Source organism: Xiphias gladius, chromosome 3 (assembly GCF_016859285.1).
Source record: "Xiphias gladius isolate SHS-SW01 ecotype Sanya breed wild chromosome 3, ASM1685928v1, whole genome shotgun sequence".
NCBI classification, from domain to species: domain Eukaryota; kingdom Metazoa; phylum Chordata; class Actinopteri; order Istiophoriformes; family Xiphiidae; genus Xiphias; species Xiphias gladius.
Window position 1 is genome coordinate 7,632,906 of NC_053402.1, and position 21,052 is coordinate 7,653,957.

The following is a 21,052-nucleotide window of genomic DNA, read 5'->3' on the forward strand; positions in this document are numbered from 1 at the left end:
TATTAACAAACAAAACTGTACACAATTTAATAAAAAAATTTATATGCATCAATATAAAGCAATATCAATACATATTAATCCTTGTACACACAGAAAGAACTTTAAAATATTAGTAAACAAGTTCTGTAATGAATTAGGGTGAAGTGGACAGTTATATGTTGCTAAATTACATGGACATTCAGAAAAAATCAATCATATTCACAGTATAATTCTTCCTTTCTGCATGTGATGAAATCACACAAGTGACTCATTGATAAAAATTTGCAGAACAACTCAGTCACCATGAATGTTCGAAATGTTGGTTTGAAACAAACATGTCGAATACCTTTCCTCCAAAACACAAAATGCAGAAATACATTTTCACAAGTCAGTTTAACCGGTAGATTGATCCCTGCAGCTGACCATGTCATGCTGTTATTTGGTCCCATGTGTCAGTACACCTGACAGAAAAACAAACATCAGCTGGGGTGGTATTTATATCCCCCACCTTCGGTATGTTCCAGCCCACTAACTCGCCACAGCCATTTCTTGGGTTGTAAAAAATGTGACACAGTGTTTTGCTCTATATGAATCATTTGAACAAATGTGTTGTGGCATGCTCGTTTGCAGAGAAGGGAGGCTCGACTTCCCAACCAGTAGCCGTAAACTGGCCCTAGCTAGCCTTCCAATGCAAGAAAACACAACAGGAACTGATGTATTGGCACACACAGTGTACAGTAAGAGAAATTTCTGTTTGGTCATGCTGTTTATTTCAAATGAGGAGAATAAACGTGGTGGCTTGTATGAAAAATATGCAAACCTAACAGAGATTATGTGCACACAAATACATTTTTCACTTTTCAATCAACCCTCTTGACATGAAAGCGGCTGAGAAGAAAAACAGAAGACAGATGAATTTCTTGTCTCAGGGCTGGGGAGAAGATTATAGAGACTTATTAGAATCAGTTCCACACAGAAGAAGAGCAGGGGGAAATAATTTCCAACTGCATGGGGACAAAATTGCATATGTACACCACGAATTAAAAATTATATTTCTCATCTCATACAGGGAAACAAACAGTGCACCAAGTTGCACAAAACAAATGAGAATCCAAAGCATTTAAGTGCTTTCAGCTGTCAAATAACACAATTTAGCAATATGTGAGTTAAAATATAGCAACAGTTGATTAAATGTTTCACCTTTAATAAGGGGTTGCACAAATGCATTTCAGCATTTCAGTTTCAAATGGATTCTCAATAAGATGAACTACACTCGTTCTTCTGCTGAAATCCTCAGCAATGTTGACAACATCAACACTGGGAAATCTCCAGTGTGCTTTTGTGTGTATACATGAGTTTATATGTGTGTGTGTGTGTGTGTGTGACACACACACATACATCTTCCTTTACCACAGTGATGTCTATCCCAAACATAGAGAGGGAACAGGATAGGCTGGGCCAACAATGGCTCTATATTCTGTGTGCAATCACCATTAGAGCCCAGGTCAAAAAACGGGCAACAAAAACACAAATGTCTTGTAAATTTTTAACAAGAATTGCTTAAAAATGAAGGATCACAATATACTGCCTCTATATGCAAATATCATCTATGTATACATGTAATATTGTATTACATAAATGTGTAGATAATTGAATTTATCTCAAAAAGCATGAAGAATAGCTTACCTTAAAAAGAGAGTATCTAACACAATTCAAGGGAAACTTAGCAAATACTCCTAAAGCTAAACTTTCCCCTTTTATCACCAAACATCTACACCTACAATAAATTATCCTCAATTTCCAACACTTTAGTGAAAATAAGAAAAAGCATAATGCTTAACATAATCAGTATACTGATTGGTATTGAACTATCATAATTAAGTAAACATGAGATTGAAAGAAAAAGAGGTTCAATTATATCACTTATGATTAGTAATATTTGTGTCTTAACTATATTTTGCATATTTTTGTTCACATATTTTTTGTTTTATGAATTTTTATTATTGTTTTGTTTATTTCTTAAATTGCTGTAAAACATATTGAAAGTTACATCCTGTCTGTCTGTTTACTGTACAAAGTGAAAAGAGTTTTAAATATGTTATTTACAAAGAAAAGATTTAACATACTAATGCTGACACTGATTGATGCTCATCTTGCTTCTGCTCCTTCTTATTTCCTTGTCATTTCCCCGTTCTCCTGTCTCCTTTTTACACCTTCTTGCTGATAATGGTTGACCTGAACTTTCAAAATGTGTGCGTATAAAAATTCCAGAGATCCCAATGTATTTATTGGGAGAATCATTTATTGGTGGGTGTGAGGTGGGCCATGACTCTGTTTGATTTAAGGCTAACTCGATCGGTCTCACTTTGAAAGTGTTAACAGAGGCTGTTGAATATATGAATAGTTATCAGCAAGTTAAAAAAACAGCTGTTATCATTCAGTTGTGATTTGCTTCCCTCTACACACACACACACTAACACACACACACACACACACGGAAAGCGCGCCAACACACACACACACACACACACACACACACACACACACACACACACACACACACACACACACACACACACACACACACACACACACACACACAGGCCATCATGCATTTAGATAAGGGTATAAGATAGAAGTACGCACTGACAAAGATCACACTAAACACTCCAGCAGCTCCAATCTCAGGCCAGCACTCCTGCGCGTCTCCTGCAGCCCTTGAACTTCTGACACCGCCAGCTAATCGAAGATCAAACCTTTTAAATAACTAATAGAGGCTCCTTTAGTCTGTACAGTAATATGTTGAGTCATCATCAGACAGCTGGGGGTGGGGGCGGGGGTGATGGAATGGTAAGGCATGTCTACTGAGTGCCTGAACCTACACTGCGTAAGAGGTCCTGTGCAATAAATGAGGCCTCTCCAGCTAAAAAGACTATCTACATTAGTCAAAGTAAAAAGCCTGAAAGCTTTTCGCAAGATGGCCGCCTTCCCGACGCCTCAGTCAGTGTTCAAGAGGCCTCTCTCAAATAGACATCCTCCTCAGCTCAAGCTTTTATCTGTATCATTGTCATGGGGCAACAACACTTCTACACATTTTGTAGCATTTCACCTACGTAAAAGAAAAAATCTTTCTATGTGCACCTCTCAGACTGCTTACGTGTGTGAAAAGTAATGCCTTCTACGAGATACTAGTAAGAGGCTGAAAAAAGTAAGTGCCTGGTGACTGTTGTTATGTAACCTGAATAAAAGAAGTGGTCTAAAGGCTGCCGTGCTGTGAAATAAGACCTATCGGTCTATCCGTGACAGTGGGACATCCTGAATACAACTGCTTCATAAAGCATTGCCCCTACTTGACATATGAAATTATTTTACGAAGTTATAAAACATCTCCAACAGCATCTTGTATCTAAACCATCATCGGCAGCATCTCTAGCCTGCTGTAAATGTTTACTGCAGTTTTGGCTCATAAATGTGAAGAGAACCCTGCAGCGGCATAAAAGCATGCTGGTCCGTCCTGGTGCTGCCGCGTTGAGGACCGGATGTGAACTGGAGGACACATCCACTGGAGACCATTAAGGCACGTCCTTCCTCTCAGTATCTTCAGCTTCTGATGAAATGTGTTGTTCACAGTAACACAAGTTCAGACCGACAAAAAATGTAATGTTTAAGAGTCTGTGCACTTGATTTGTGATGTCTTGAAACATCAAAAAAGGATCCGACAGCTCTGAACACATCTTTGAGATCCTGTTTTTTCCTCGAGGAGCAAAAAATAAAAAATAAAAATGAGCATGGAGTACAATATTCTACAGAAAACTGAAAAACAGGAGTTAAGGACTCAGTCTCTCTGGCTTGTTTGTTAAAGTAAGAAAAACGTTCCTGCTGCCACCAGGGGCAGACAGGATAAAACTAGAGATACTAAAGCAGTATTGAAATATTCTATCAACAGAACATAAAACAAGAAAAACTGAGTGATATCATAAGCTGTGTTATCATAATCAATACTAACATCTTTGCTATTCACAATGTTATCAATATTATTGTTGTTCTTATACCCTGTTTTTTCTATAAGAATATCTTATTATCATTCATGATTTTATTTGTCATGGCAAACAAGCTTGGCTCTTTTGCCATCAGGGAAAAGGGAAAAGAGGAGAGAGGGAGAACAGAGGAGTGGGGCGACTGCAGGATGGAGAGAGAGATGGACAGGACAGGCCGTCTCCTTCCAGAGAGAGAGACAGAAAGAGAGAGAAGCACTGGTCACCTCCTGTGTCGTGGCTCTGCTAAATGTGACAATGTCTCCATTCTGTGGTGACACAGGGGCAGATGGGCAGTTCGCTTCTCTCTCCACTCTCGCAGCCTTTCCTCATAAGCACTCAGCGGGAGCTCTCAGAACGCCATCAAATCGCTCCAGGCTCACACGTCCAATATCAAACTAAGACGAGGTGTCGTCTCTTTGAAATAATAACCAAGAACATTGGCTTCTGCCTCACTGGTGGATGAAATGATGGACTTGAGTTGAGTGCATTTGTGAGGTTGAGGGGAATGTTAATTGACTGTGTTTGGACTTAAAAGAAGAGTAGCTTTGGCCATTTCTGAGTGGGGATTAACATCCCACACCTCCTCAGGGTGTAATGTATTTTTACCAAGATTTTCTCACAAAAATCAAGACTTTTTTCCCTTAATCTTATTTTTCTATTTCACAGTCTCTACCTTTTTAGTCTTTTCTTTCTCTGTCTCTCATCTTGCTGTCTAAATATTGATTAGGTTTGCAGTGTGTTAAAATCATCCCTGATCTCCTAACACTGCATGCCTCAATTCCTCTCCTCCTTCACCCTTGCCAATGTCTGCTCCTCCTCCCCCTTTCTCTCTCACACATCAGACTCAATGCTGGAGAGCTTCTCGTACACATGGCCATTGCTTCCATTGAAGGGACGTGGGGGGCCAACCCCCAGCAAGGAGCCGTGGTGGTTCATTCCACCGAGGCTGAGCTCTTTTGGGAACCGGGGGGCTACATTGGACATCACCCCGGCCGTGGCAGACGCTGGCAGATATGACGTCGTGCTCATCTGGCCCCTGAAGTCACTTCGGCTGTTTTTGGCAACTTGTTGCTGTTGCTTTTTCATGTAATACTGTTTGGCTCCGTGCATCAGACACTGGTCATCCCCAAAGGTGGGTATAAAGGGGTTTTGGTTTACCCGATCAGGGTAAAGAGATTTGGATAATGAGAATGCTGCCCCACCTCCCCCTTCCATCAAAGACCTATCCCTGTCTCTCATATCTCTCTCTCCGATGGAGCGGCGGTGGAGGCCCTCTCCACCTCTAAACAGGCCAAATGGTGAGCCGGGTCCTTTCCGGCCCTCACCTCCGTAAAACAACGGGTCCCTGTCTCTTTCCCTTTCCCTCTCCGATCCCCCGTGACGCTCAAATATGTTTGCGAAGGGGCTGGTGCCCTCCATGTAGCGTTCTTTCTCCTTCAGGCTAACACTCCTGGGTGGGGGCAACATCCCTCCCATACCTGCACCACTCATCCCTCCACCTCCTCCTAGACCCCCCATCAAACTTCCCATCCCACCTGACTCTTCTTTCTGGAGGTCGACAAATGTGTCGTATGAGTGCTGCCGCTTAAGTGGCTTGCCGAATCCTCCACCCTTCCTCCTTTGCTGGGCCTGAGATTGAGACTGAGGGCCTGCGCCCATACCTCCTCCTCCTCCCCCACCTTTGCCTCCCCCCATCTGTTCCAAGAGGTGGTTGTTGTCCTCACTGATATCATAGAGGTTTCCTGTCTTTTGACAGCCCTCACAGCGCATGCACGTTGCAGAGCTGGGGCGGCTGTTTCCACCGCCTGCCGAGGACCCGCAGCTCATGCCATACCCGCCACCACCCCCTCCTCCATGCATTGACATCTGCTTGCCCCCTCCACCCCCGCTAGCCCGACAGTTCCTGCACTCCCACTCTCCCCCTGCCAACCCAGATCCTCCCCCGCTCTTTGAATCAGACTTTTTGGGCTTGCTCTTAAGAAAGTCATCCACTGGAACCAAGGAGGTGCAGGCCCCCACACCTCCATCTCTATTCCCAGGGCCCTCTGTCAGGTCTACATGCTCCCACTGAGGGACACCCTCTTTGGGCCGGAACTGGTCTAAATAAAAATCTCTAACGCTTTCCTTTTCTCTGAAAAGATAAGAGTTCCCATCGTTGTTTCCTCCTCCACCTCCTCCTCCTCTCTTGCGATCAGAGGGCAAAAGTGGCGGGGAGGCAGAGCGGTGGCTGTGGTAGTGGTGGTGGCTGATGTGGTAGGGTTTCCTCCTGTAGCCCAGCTCAATCTCGTCCAGCTCCCGTCTGGACTTGGCAGAGGCCGGCCTCTTTTTCAGGCTATCACGGTATTGTTTGCGCTTCTTGGCATTGCCCTCCAGGTTTCCGTAAGTTACAGTGTGCGTGGAAATGTCTGAGACATCTGAGCGTATATTCCCGTCGTCATCTCCTCTCCCGCCACAATAGCTATGCCCAGGGATGTAGTTGGAACTTGAAGCACCTCCTTTAAAGGAGAACTTCCCATACAGGTCTGGTAGGCCTCCTTTGAAGCCTTGGCCTGAGGGAGGAGTCTGTCCAGACAGCAGATCAAACTTGCTCATATTCCTGTGGGTCAGTGCTGAGCAGGGCTGGGTGGTGAAAATAGGGGCCACCCCTCCACCCAGGCTGTCACAGTCGAACATGCCACCCTCCAGAGAACTAGCACTGCCCAAACTATGGGGCCTGTTGGGAGAAGGTCCACTGAGCCCTAGCGTTGAGCCATGGTGATGCATATAGTGGTCCTGGTAAAGATTACTGTCCTTCAGGTGGAGGTTACCAAACGTCCTCTCCACCTCGCTGATATAGTCACTGAACATGTTGTCTTCTGGTAGGTAAGGAGGTTTGCAGTCTGAGTGGCCTGCCAAGCTACGCCTGTGTTCAGAGATGTCATAAACAGAGGATTCTCGTCGGATGAAGTCCAGTGCGCTGTGTGGTGAGCCGTTTACCCCTGACAAGGAGGCCATGTTTTTGGCCGTGCGTAAGAGGCGCATAATGTTGGAATGGGTGTTGTTCATGGTGGCTGATGGGGAGTTCAGTGCTGAGCTGTTTTTCTCCTCAATCTGCACCCCGTGGATACAGCTGTAGATGCCCTGTGTGGGGGAAACACCGGCAGGAGGCAGCATTAAAGAATGAGTATTTTAAACAGTTGGCAAATCAAAATATTCTTATTGATCACTATTATTGTATTCTAGGTTGACAAAAACAGTAGACATAAATTTACATTGCACCCCACCCTTTCCACCCTGCTTTTTTGAACCTACATGAGGTAAAGTGAGAAAAAAAAAACAGGTAAAAAACAGATGTACATGTAATTAATAGACAGTAACATGTGATATGTTAGCCAGTGTGAGATAAAGTGAAACAGTGCAAGTGAGCATACAGCATGAAGATTCAGAGAGCATAGTGTAACTGGATGGAGGATGATTGATAAAGGCAAAGAGGCTGTAAAAACCCTTCGGTCCCACTGGTCAATACCTTTAATCAATGTCATTAGAATTCAGCTGAACAATATCCTCCGGCAGTTATTAAACACCTCAGTTCCACTACCCCTTGGCGCCACCAGCCACAAAACAATCCCCTCCGAAGAGAAAGGCCAAGCCAAGGAGACACTACCTGAGCGTTACAGTGACACAAAGATAAACTGCCCCATTTGCATTCAGTGATTTACGATACAAAATTCTGATAAAAATGGATGTACACAGGAGAACAAACCAGGCATGACAGATGGGGACGGTAAAGGATCAGATCAATTCCAAACAATGATTTTACTCAGTTTTTCTGGACATCTGTAGTTGGCTGTGGAAATAAAAGGATGCTTTCCACCATTAAAGATCAAAGATCAGCTGACCTCTGTCCTGCTTGCCACTGCAGAGGTCAGGACTCTGCCAAGAGGTTAGGGGTCAGCGGCTGTCAATTCTTCTCTGCTGTTAAGCTATGAGTTTCCCCCATTTCCTCCTTTTATCCACTAGTATGACTCATTGACCCTCGGTTCTCCTTTGCATAGCCACTCGTTTCTGGTAGATAATTAGCTACATGGACACTGCCTGCATTGCAGCAAAATGGCCTTCATCTTTTATTCCAGTTTTATAGATAATGTTATGACGTCTTTCAATTTCACAGTCTGTTAACAGCCAAGTATGCAAAGCTTGACAGTGGCTAAAAGAAAAAGAGGTTAACATGAATACAAAATGACTCAACAGTATTCAAGAAATATGGGACTTGGATGGGAATGTTGAGGCAGGGGACAAATGTATACGCCCACCTGAGTGATATTTCAGGGTTTTTTTTTTCAATGTTTATTTGTTCTTTATCTGTCTCCTTTGTGTTTCTTTTTTCCATGTGCCTGTCATCACTTTATCTCTTTTGTCGTCCTTGTTTTATTGTCCTGATTATGCCCCACCTGTTGCTCAATCTGTCACTGATCTTCCTGTCTTGGACTGAATTTTCCACAAGCATCCACCTTAATCTTAGGATGATCTTTCCCCATTAGGATTTTACCTTTATGGACGCCAACAATGATGGTGTTGGAGGGCAAGGTCAGAATGAACATTTGTGCAGTATTTAAGCACTCTCTCTTAGACACACGCACATATAAGCAACAACCACAATCTGGAACAAGTTAATACTGTAGTGTATCAAATCTGGAAATTTAACAAAGTGATTGCTGCTTCATATTCAACAGCACATTTTGTCTACTACACGTACCCACATAATTTAACAGTTGGCAGATTGCTGCTGGCACAGTGCTACAATAGCTGATTATTCGGGCATAATGTGTGAATAGAAATAACTGTGGCCTGAGGGTTCCTAAGAATTTTCAAACCACCAGCGGATCACAGCAAAATCTATGAGTGATTATAATGCTAAAGAAAGGCAGGAAATCAACAAATAACTAGCTGCCCCCTATGTGTGATTGAAAATAAAGTGCCTACTATACATGCAACAGCTCAAAATTTAATATTGCCTGTTCGTGGTGCAAATATATGGCACTAAATGCAAATGAACGTAGCCGTGATGTGATGTGGGGGCTGTGAAAAGAGGGGTTATTAAACCTCTAATACATTTACTGTTCTAAAGTCATTAGAGGCTTTTAAAATCGATATAATTAATTTGTTTCAGTGTTGCAGGTGGGACCTGGAGAAGCACGTAGCCAGGGGAGAGTTGCTTGAAAAGCTGCTGAGCCCCTCTGAGGGAGGGAACGTTAACCGACCATGAAGCCATGACCGAAGCCATGTGACTCACGGCAACCGTGACAGATGTCTAATTTTTTACACTGCCGAGCTTAAATGTTAATTGCAGCAATAACAATAAAGTTTATTGGATTATGCTGTGAAATTAAAAAAGCGGAATCAATCTGAGTGGCAGTGCAGGAAAGAAGTGACCGAGGAAAGAAAACACTTGAGTAAATGAGAAGGAGACAATGTGATGCTGTGAGTGTGGAAAGATAATAAACAATAATTTCCACAGTTTTTGTTTCATAATGCCCAAGCTCTGTGCTACGTATGCAAATGATGACTCTCAATGAATATTTCCACTCAATTTATATTAATATACTGAATCATTTGGCTTTATTTGTGGACACACAGTGTTCATTTATGTTGTGACATCGTAGCAAAGACAGAGGTAATTTCTGTAAATGAGAACAGTCTCTGAATGTTATACAAAGCATAATTGCTCCAAGATCCAGTTCCCATACAAATTATAATGGTGTAATAATCAAAAACAACACCAAGCAGCCTGTCTTTGGAAATGAGTAATCAACTGACATTTTAGCAACTGGTACTTTATGCTCCTTCTACACAAAGAGACATAGACAGACACACACAACCATAAACTATACGACAGCAACAGCATAAAATTAACACCATACAAAATATTCAAAGTTGGGGACTGGAGCGAATATTAGACGAGAGAGAGGAAAATGTTATGTTTTTGTTTTTTTTTTCCTATAGCCTTGCTTTCTTGGCACAAGCAGCTCCAGTACCACAGCAGAATATCAAATGGAGGGAGAGAGAGGCAATGTGTGGCTCTCTTCTGTAAATTAGCCAAGTGGTTTAGCCTGCAGCAGTTCACCTTCAGAGGCACACCGTGAATTACACCAAAGCCATGTCAAAACAATTGGAATGCAAATCAAATACCTTGGGGGTGACTTTGGTCTCCTGGGATCGAGTAATCTACCCTCTCTGGTTCCGTGGCTGATTTTAGTTGAGTGATATATTGATTTCAGCTCAAAATTTTGTAAATATTTACCTCATGGACGACAGAAAGGCCTAAGCCTCAAAACAAAAGAAGACAGCTCCTTTATCTGTTAATACTTTGAAAGTGAGAATTTGGTTTGGTTTGTCACATAGGACACATGCTCATTCACAGTTTTGGCATGTCTAAAGCCGTGAGGAAAAAGCACGTTCATTTCAGAGACATTAGAGATAGTAAAGCTGATGATGTAGCAATGGATAAATAAGTAATGAAGGTGATTTTAAAGACAAGGTGGATTCATTGATGCAGAAGTTATATAGAGAATTATAGCCTACCACAAAATGGCACACAGGTTGTGTAAGCTACAGTTAAAAGACAGGATATCTTCATCTGCTACTCCAAGCAATTTAAACATGTAAAAAATACAACTGAACCCCACTGTAGGTAGCATTCCTTCTCAGGTGCTAAAGCAAAAATTCGAAACTGTCCAGAGGTCATCACCTTTGATTTCAACTTAACAAAGTTGGCAGATTAGTTACTGAAGGCTGTATGGAAGTTTGCACGTAAGTTGCCATTTTTTTATATCAGCCATGGCACAATTTGGAAAGTGCCCCAAGTAGCGGAGTGTGATACTACTGGGCTTGGACTTGATTTTGATGCTTGAAAAAAAAGCAAGGTGTGAAATGTGTCAGCTCCCCTGTGCTGGCTCTGTCTTGAACAGGCTTTATTGGCAATCTGAATCTGTCAATCAATATTTTTGAAAAAGTACAAGCCATGGCAAGCTGGTCAACAGTTCTTCAACAGTGATAAATATGCTATTTTCTGCTTTTGAAGGTACTACACCATAGAGATGGATACATCGGCTTAAAGTATGAACAAAAAACATGTTTTCTTGTAATTTCTCACCCTGCTAATGGTGAAGACAAAGCCAGGCCGGCCGGAGCAGACGCCCATGAAGCAGAAGCGAAGCTGCCAGTAGAACCAGTGTTCGCAGATAAAGGTGATGAGCGACAGAGCCATAGCGGCACCGAGCATGTAGAAGACGCCAGCCATGTTGTCCACATCCAGCTGGCTGGACATCACTTCATTCTTCTCGTGGTGGCAGATCCCAGTCAGCCACAAGGACTCCAGCTCCTCCATTTCACCTGGATGAAGGAAATATAATGAAACAGAGGGGGGAAGATAGGCAGGAGAGAGGAAGAACAAGGGAAATGATAGAGTGAGAGGATGAAGGGAGAAACAGTAGTTAGAAGTTAAACACAGCTCTGAATTTTGCAGTAGGCTTCATAGATGACAGGAAAAGAGCAACACACACATGCGATCAGTCACATGCTATTTTCACTGATCTGATTTGCACTCATTTCTGCTAATAATTGTGTGTCTGTAAGTTTTTTAAACAAGCATGTAAATTAAGTGTGTGGATCTATGCAAATTGTGCAAAACAATTGTTTGCATGTGTGTGCATGTGCATGTATGTGTGTTTGTGTGTGTGTTCGTGAGGCTGCCCATGCATCTGATGCCGGTCCCTGAGCTTCTGGTCTCTTTGTGGGTCACCTTCTGTTTCATCACGAGCTGTTCTCTATCAAAGCCGACTGGCAGGAAAGGCATCGGTTAATTAATCATACATTCATCCACTGACGCTGCACGTCAGCACGACTCTTGCACCAGAGCACTGGCTGGCCTCTGATCAACAACACAGAGCTCCACAGCATACAAACTCAGGTAGAGGCACCACACACACACATTCATGCCAGCAAAAATACACAGACAAAGTCATACAGCTGCCTCTAGTTAAAATTGCTGATTGACGGTAACTGCAACTATTTGTAGCCACTGTGACATGACAGTGGCATATTTTTTTGTTGTTTATTGGCCATCTGACAGTAGAGAGTAAGCGCACACATGGTGTGAGGATACAAATATTGTCCATAGGATTTGAATTCAGGACATCACATTAACACACTGTGTGCTCGGGAAGGTCCAACACTGTAAAAAGTGACTTTCAATAAATGTTAATGCAAAATTTAGATTTTATCATTACAGTTATTCCATACTTACAGTAGGGCATGTGATGATGACTAAGCTATCTCCATGACAATTGAGCAAACTCTATTCACTGATGAAATCCATGAGATGTGATTGCAAGCTCCAGAAAAAGCTAGTAAGTGGACCTTTACTTAAAGTTGTTGTTTTTTGTTTGTTTGGTTTTTGTTCAGCAGTACTTTGAGATGTTTTTAGTATTTATCTTAAGAAAGGATTAGGTCTGTGCGAGTTGATTTTTAGTGTTTAGTGTAAGACAATTGAGTTTTAGGAATTTAACCAAATGTATTTCTTGCGACAAAACTACTTTTACAACTCTGTGACCTTAAAGAAATATTTTGACATTTTTGAAATACCCTTGTTTGTTTTCTGGCAGAGTTAGATGAAAAGATCATTTACTTGTTTCGTGTCTGTACGCTAAATATGAAGCTAGAGCCAGCAGCCTGTTAGCTTAGCTTACCACAGACTGAAAAGGGGAGAGAAAAACAAAAAACACCTACTAGCACCTCTAAATTCACTAACTAACACATTACATTTCGTTTGTTTAACCTGTTGCAAAAACCGAAGTGTGAAAACAACCATTTGCTACTTTACAGTTGGTTATGTGCCAAGGTATTTGTTTATGCTAAGCTAAACTAACTAGCTGCTGGCAATAGCTTCATATTTACCGTACAGACATCAAAGTGGTATCAATCTTCTCATCCTACTCTCCGCCAGAAAGCAAATATGCGTATTTCCCAAGAACAGTTCATTTAACTATTCCCCTTGCTCTGTGTACAATAATGCAAGGGGAATAAAATAAAGGTCACTGGAAGATTCAACTGTGAGAATGACAATGAATCATAAAATCAAATGGGACAGCTGTAGACTTTTTTCCATCAATCTTTATTGCCTGTTGTCTTCTTTCCTGTTTCCCTCTTCTTACTTCTTTTCACTTTGCATAGACTAATAAGTAAAATTATGGAATACAGTAATTTCCTATACCAAAAGTCTTTTGGAGTCAAAGGTCAGATAAAAAAGTTTAAAAAGTACATTTTAGAACTGAGGAAAAAGTCATTATTTTCTAAATTATATGTGGTATCTCTGAAATGATGCAACAGGTCATTGGCTTTAAGGGGAAATTATATGATATCAATGATATATTTTTTGCTCAGGCCTGCATCAAACTATCCAGACTCTCTTCATAGCAAGTCACTGGGCTTTCCATGTGAGTCTGATCACTTTCTAGGCCACCAAGAGGGGAGTGGATGGTGAGGCGTGGCAGTGACATTGAAATCCTGACAGGGTCGAGACAGGGCCACTCGGTTTGTGTATGAGCCTGTTGCAAACACACCGGGAGATGTTACTGCGAGCCAACCCATATTCAAATACACAGGCATACATGTGTTCATACAAAAACAAAAAAAGACAAACACAAATTTTTCGTACATACACGTATGAAAAAAAGCTAAACACATAAATAATCAAACTTAATAAGTCAGAATCAATACACAACATTCTTACTGAACTGTATCTAGGTTGATAAAAATAAACACACACACACACACACACACACACACACACACACACACACACACACACACACACACACACACACACACACACACACACACACACACACACACACACACTCCCCTCTCACTTATACACGTAGGCATTTTCAGAGGCCTGACCCATATTCGCACAAATAAACACACACACACACACACACACACACACACACACACACACACACACACACACACAAACACACACACACACACACAAACACACACACACACACACACACACACACACACACACACACACAGCAAACCCGCGAACTCATGCACACACAGTGTCGAAATACACCAGGAGCTATGCTGGCACCCCTAACTGGGACGCACTATAGTGGACCCCGGAGGGCCCTTGGTTCAGGATGCTCACAACACGCTGGACCATGCCCAAATAAACTAGCTACAACACACACACATGCCAAACTTCCATTACATTTCCCTTTCTGAATTGAGATGTATATCAAAACAGGACATTGTAAAATTAGACGGTTAAAGTCGATAAACTCAGCAAGCAGCCGTTGTCTGTGACATTTTGACTTGTTTATGATGAAGAGTTTTTGCAAACCATAAAGCATGTACTATACAGGTTAGGAATGGACATTTTGAACACATTTCATTTCATTTCATTCATTTCATTATCTGCTCGTTCTGAGATTAATTTATGCTCCAACTAGAGCTGACAGGAATGAACTGTGTTTCAAAAGAACAAGCCCTGGAGAACTTGAACAGTCTCCCAAGCATGATTACAAAGCATAGGGGCCCCATGGTGGAGTTAAATCTCAACTTTTATTTGTAGCAGCACCTTTTCTCTCTGTACTTGATGTATAAGAGAGTGGTATTACTGTAAATTTGACCTGCAGAGCTAATTAAACACTAAAATTGTGGTCCCAGAAACAAATTCCTTACAAAGACTATGATTTCCTCTTTCCTCCGCCAGTTCTTATTCTGAACAGATGGGAGTGGGTGAAACCCAAAGTATGACTGTCCGAGAAACTTTTTTTTTGCATAAGTTAAGGGTAGATATTCTTGCAAATATTGTATTTTACACAAAATACATAAAAAAAATAAAACTCTGATTGTGATTTTCTAATTACAAAAACTGTCTGTTGTGCAGATCCATCATAGTTTACTTTGACAGTACTTACTGTAGCTGTGCACACTTAGGGTCTTCTTGTGCTATGAGGTATTATTCTCAACATTTCAGGTGCACCAACATTTCAGTTTTGTCTACAAATAAACTGGTTTAGAATATCTCTGAACTTTTTTACAACTAGTCCACTTGTGTGATCACTTGGGTTTCTCGCCCCACCAGACTTTATTTTAGTGATGTCACTATGTCCCTAGATTTCAGCAATTAACTTGGTGAGCACTATTATGATCATGATACATGATAGAAACGGTGGCCAAAGTCGTTAAAAAAATTATTATCTCAGTAACTATCTGTTGCATCTTTGAGTAATTAAATACTCATCACAACTCATCACATCAACACAGCTGTATGTATGACAGAGTCTCTGCTCACTGTGTGCAATAAAACTGTTCAGTATCTATGAATAAAACGGGAGGAAACAGCACGCTGTCTGACCATCTCCAAAGAGCTGCAGGATGGCCAGGTCCACATGTCTCTTCCAGAGTGACTCCTTCTGGATGGCGATGCCATACCCTGTGGTGGCAAAGATGTAGCCGCTGCCAATGGTCACCAGCTTGCAGCCCTCGTCCCTCCCAGCCATGTAGTTCAGTACAGCTGCATCATAAATGAAAGCGTCTAGTTTGCTAATGAAAAAGAGAGAGAGGGAGAAAGAGAGAGAGAGATAGGTTACAATTAATTAGCACTTAGGAGTCAGACATCACTGCTACAACATTCCAATTAACCTGCTAAATAGCACTAAACTGCTGATAAGTGTAATAGACTTTGACTTGGTTTGCCAAAGGCTGGAGCTGGCACACAGACTGGCGAAAAGGGACACTCAATGAAAACTAAAGAGGGGGAGTAAAAATATTGTTGGAGTTTTTCAGCTACAATATGTTTACATGAAGGCAAGTAGGAAAGACATAAACAATGCACATTAGGACTGGCCATTTTAACTGTTTTTTCCCACAATTTTCACTTACTATATTACAGTACATGTTGACTATATCATGACCTTTTGACCTTCCCATATTTTCAGTTCACCTGCACTCTCCCCTGCTTCTGATTCTTTCAAAAACTATAAAAGCTGCTACAACGAAATTGAATTCAACCCTTTGAGCTCAACAGAATGAAATGTATTTAGCAAATGCTAAAACTGAGCGGGTTTAACAAATAACAAATAATAATAACAATTATAATGATAATAAACTACTGAAATAAGAGATGTTTACATACTTGAAGCCAAGACATTAACATGTACCAAAATACATTGTTTAATGTCTCAAGATGATAGTCACCATTTTGTCAAATAGGGACTTAAGCTCCAGACTTTGATCCTTTAAATTGATTTTGTTTTAATAATTTTTTTTTGCTTGGATTGTAACCGGCAATTTGGTTTTACACTGGTTTTAAAATCAAACTAAATGAACCACAGCTGTACTTTACTGTGCAGGTCCTCACCCGGACTTGAGACTCTGCAGAGCCTCGTTGACGTTTCTCTGATGGAACTTTGTCATGTAGGAGTGCATTTCTGGATAGTTGTTCCTAATGTTCCTCTCTGTACTCCCGTTTGGGACAGTGCCAAACCGAAACGGAGGAGAGAAGTCATTGGGACTCTGGAACTAAACCCAATAGACAGAGCAAATGAGAGAGACGTGTGTAAAACATCTATTTTACAAATTTGAGGTAAAGATGAGAACATGAGGACAGGGAGTTTAGAAAAGAGTGGCACATAATCAAAGAAAAACCTTTCTATCATACCTTTTTGTCTGAGAGACCAGATACCTGGTCCACATATTCTTCCTGGATCATGAAAGCAGCCAGGTTGGCAGTGTAAGAGGCCAGGAAGATGACAGCAAAGAAGGCCCACACTGACACCATGATCTTACTGGTGGTGCCTTTGGGGTTCTGCACTGGCACGGAGTTGTTGAAGACCAGACCCCACAGCAGCCAAATAGCCTTACCGATGGTGAAGGATGGACCATGAGGCTCTGAAAGAAATATAGTCATGGTTAAAAAATATGGACAGATCAGCCTTAGTTTCTAAACCAGTGCATGGGACACACAGTTTGACTGCTTTAACTAGTGGGTGTCCAGATGAGCAGTGATTTTGTTTAGCAGAAGGAAACTGGATGTCATAATCACTTCTTTCACTGGTCTAAGTTCACTTTATGAAGGCAACATACTGATACATTCTCATGAAAGTTACCCTGATCTGGCATCTACAGTATACAGTTTGAACGTGTTATTTGTTACTTCATGCTAGTGGCTTGGCAGTGTCTGTCTGTCTGTTGTCCAGTCGGTCCATCACTTTGGTCCACATTAATATCTTCCTCAAGAAAAATTGTAATACCTTTGGTGATCCCTTGACTTTTCCTCTGGCACCATCATCGATTTTCAATTCTTGTTTTTTAATTTGTCCAATTCTTTGGTTTATGACCAATTACCTACAAAACTAATGACATTCGCAATCGCCTGTGTACTTTTTGTGTTTGGCAAAAGTTAGCATGCTAACACATTAAATTAAGATGATGAACAGGGTAACATCAGCATGTTAGCATGGACCTTGTGAGCATCTTACCATGCTAGTGTTAGCTTGGCTTTATACACTCAGTTACCAGTTTATTAGGTACACCTAGCTAAAACTAATAAAGTCTAGTGCAACAGTCCTGTAATAAATCCAACCTTAATGAAGGTGTGTTAATGTTCACTTTTTGTTGAAACTGTTTTAGAGAAATGTTGATTCAACTACATGGTCATTTTGGAGGCTGCAGTTTGTGGTGCTGTTGAACTATATTGCATTATACAGAAAGGTATTTCTGTTATTTATTCTGTTGTATGAGACTTTTGTTCATGGTCCTTTGTGAAGCTTGCAAGAAAGCTAGTTACATGAATCGGGTAAAGATTTTACAAATCTGCAGTCAAGCCATTGATACGTTATTGCATTGAATTCTTTGAGTCCAAACTTCGATATGCACTCTTCATGATACCAAACTCCCACAGCGCTACAAACAGATAAAAAAAGGAGGCACACAGAAGAGTACAGCGCTTTAGGAAGAGCCACATCTTCTCCAGAGCATGACGAAGGATGAGAGGAATGAAAAGAAGAGAGCCATTGTCTATATATAGACAAATCCGAGACAGAGTTGTGGGAAGACATTGATTTTTCTTTTTGGCTAGGGAGATCTAACACAAAACTAGCCCCTTGCTGTCAGAGCTGACATGTGACGGTGAGAAATATGGAAATGAATGTGAATGACTTGTCCGGTGTGAAGGAAGCAGCACTAGTGGTGTGTTAAACCTGTAAATGATAAAAAGAGAGCATATTGGAGGAGGAGGAGGAGGAGGAGAGGAGAATGAAGTCATTGGGTCAGCAAGGACGGCTGGTCTATATCTGGAGGCAGCCTGCAGTCTTTATGAATGTCTGTGTCTCTGTCAGTCTTTGTGACTGACAGTCTTTGTGTCAAGATGATCTACAGTGGTAATGTTACAGACAGAAAGCAATAACCCGCAAAGCTTCTCTACCTGTGCTTGCTTGTTTAGAGTAAATTACTAGTTGGAGCATTACTCATTGAACACTCTTTCACTGATGGACTTAACTACCCACTGCCATGTTCTCTGTATATTTCTGTTCCTAATTCGTAAACTTCATCAGCAAAGATGAAAGTATTTTATGTTTTCATCCCTCTTTGAATGTTGAAATTTGGTGGACAGAAAGCACTTGGCTTGATTTGAATCCACAATGCCACCATTAGATTTCTTTCTTTGCCAAAATTATTATATTGCTTTCATGTGCTGGTGGTAGTCTCACATCCACGACTTTCAAATTTGCTGCTACACATCCTCCCATTCAGAAGGTATTCAGAAAATCAGAAACCTAGAAAATCTGAGAAAAACCAAGCCCAACAGCCAACTCAACACTGGTGAGTGCAGGTTCTGGAGTGTGTATAACCCACCAACATTCAGATTTATTATCTTATTAATCAGTTAGGGCAAATGGTAAAAAGTAGCTTGTGAAAAGGTCAGGTATTTGCTTTGTTTAGTATTTGTGTTAGAAGTTTTTTTTCAGACCTACTAAAAAATCCTCACTGTTCATCAAGAGACAATCCTGTCTCCTGCACAATATACCACTAATTTGCTTTTCCAAATATGTCTTGGATTAAACGTAGTGGGTGGTTGGGGAATACAAAGCACCAGACTTTTTAGACATTTCACCAACGCCTTGATCTGATGACCATGAACCAAGTGTTAGAGTTGACTTTGTTCAGTATGACTGATTTGTGGTTGCATTGATGTTTCGTTGTTATGTAGATGATCGTAATCTGGCTAGAATTACACTTCCTACAAATGAATTTGATACTGCAAATTATTTGTTTATCAATTCACAATTTGTTTTGCAAAATAGAAGAGATGAACTCATATATGGCTTGGAGTGCTGCAAGTCTAACTTTTAGCTTTCCCAAACTAAACTTGGGAAAACATCACTTCAGGCACATATTGCAGGTATAATTTCACTGCTAAATTCTACATAAGCGTGCCCTCCCATCTGGTGTGTTCTGAACAAAAAGAGTGAGAGATGAGGGAGGAAACACGGCGAGAAGAGAAGGTGTCTGCATTATTTGCATCTATATCCTCACACAGTAGTGCAGGTACCATGCCTGTGTCTATGTGTGTGTGTCTGCGTGTGTTTTTGTGTGTGTTAAGTTGAGGCCTCTCACCTTTGCCGTCAGCCAGACAGCGGTTGTAGCCAACGGGGCTGAAATACTCGAATACAAACACAGCCACTGCTGACACCAGCAACAGCATCACAAACATCATCACCCACACATCAGCACTGAAGGGCTCTGGAGGGAAGAGAGAGGGAAGAGAGGAGAGGGAGAGATGAGGGGAGACAAGGGAGGTGAGGGATAGAGGGAGGGAGTGTGGACGGACAAATGCGGAAAAGAGGAGAGGGGAAAAGAGGATTTTAAGCAGGAAGAAGATGGGGAAGAGAAAAGGGACATCAGTATAGATGGAGGAAGAGGGAAAAAAGAGCGAGGGCAGCAAAGGGAAAGAGAGGAAGAGAAAATGTAGCGAGAGAGGGAGAGGACAAGAGAGATATGCAAATGTAGTGCACCAGATTGAGAAGAGGAAGGAAAGTCAGAGAAATGGAGTAGGAGTGGGAAATATGAAGGGCCAAAGAGGCAGGGAGCAGAAGAGAGAATAAATAAACAGTTAGCCATATTATCATGTACTTCAGTGTACCTTCTCATGGCATGAATGCATTAAAACTGGGCTGCTGGTGTGTCCACCTAATCACTTTTAGATAAACTTTTAGAGGTGGAAAATGGATGTCAACCTGAAAGTGACCTGACAAAGATCCATCTTCCAATCTAACACTAAGTCTGTCATTAGAGCTGAGAAAAACAGTTACACCAAAATTAAATAATTGTTAATCTTTAACTGATGTCAACATTTTTCCCAATACTCCGTAGAAAAGATGACAATCCTACAAGACTGAGTGTTGGAATTGTTTTTATGTTTTATGATACCCTCATAGTTGCAATGTTCATAAAAATGTCAAAACATGGCCTTGAGGCTTCCACCCATCTCTTCCACCATCTCCCAGTTTTTGACAGCTGGCTACTGTGTTCCTCACCTAAGAAGGCCGAGGGCGAAACAGTGCCGTTGCTACGGGAGACCATGACACTGATGCCCGTCTCGATGAAGGGGACGGAAAAGTCAATGACCTCTGACCTCTCCTCGTTGATGGTCAAGGAGCCGACGGCCATGTGAGCGTTTTTTAACACCACCTAGTCAAGGGGCGGAAAACAGAAGGAAAAAGACCATCTATTATCCATCCATCATTTGGGCACTATAAGGTAATGAAGGGAGTGCACTTGGGAGTGAAAGGGAGGGAGTGAAAAATAAAAAGTTCAACTTTTCCCTGAGGGGGGAATGTCTTGTGTGCTGCGACAACAAAAAACTTTGAAAAAAAAAATTCAGTCAACATAGTTAAGAAGAGCTTATAGAAAAAAAAAAAATAGCATATCACAGCTATCACTTAATTTGAAGCTGATTGTGCAGTCTTTCTAAATATGGGTGA

The 21,052-nt window shown here is 41.5% G+C and overlaps 1 protein-coding gene across 1 annotated transcript in view; it reads right to left on the reverse strand.

Annotated features, from left to right (window-relative positions):
* Window positions 1–4,847: 4,847 nt before the first annotated feature.
* LOC120787268 (glutamate receptor ionotropic, NMDA 2B) overlaps window positions 4,848–21,052 on the reverse strand; it is a 79,674-nt gene continuing 63,469 nt past the window's right edge. The window contains exons 8-15 of the mRNA XM_040122926.1: window positions 20,606–20,759; window positions 19,686–19,811; window positions 16,729–16,958; window positions 16,429–16,589; window positions 15,424–15,611; window positions 11,149–11,387; window positions 5,516–7,136; window positions 4,848–5,485 (exon numbers count right to left, since the gene is read on the reverse strand). Coding sequence (XP_039978860.1) covers window positions 4,848–5,485; window positions 5,516–7,136; window positions 11,149–11,387; window positions 15,424–15,611; window positions 16,429–16,589; window positions 16,729–16,958; window positions 19,686–19,811; window positions 20,606–20,759 — 3,357 coding nt within the window. The remainder of the gene's footprint in view (window positions 5,486–5,515; window positions 7,137–11,148; window positions 11,388–15,423; window positions 15,612–16,428; window positions 16,590–16,728; window positions 16,959–19,685; window positions 19,812–20,605; window positions 20,760–21,052) is intronic.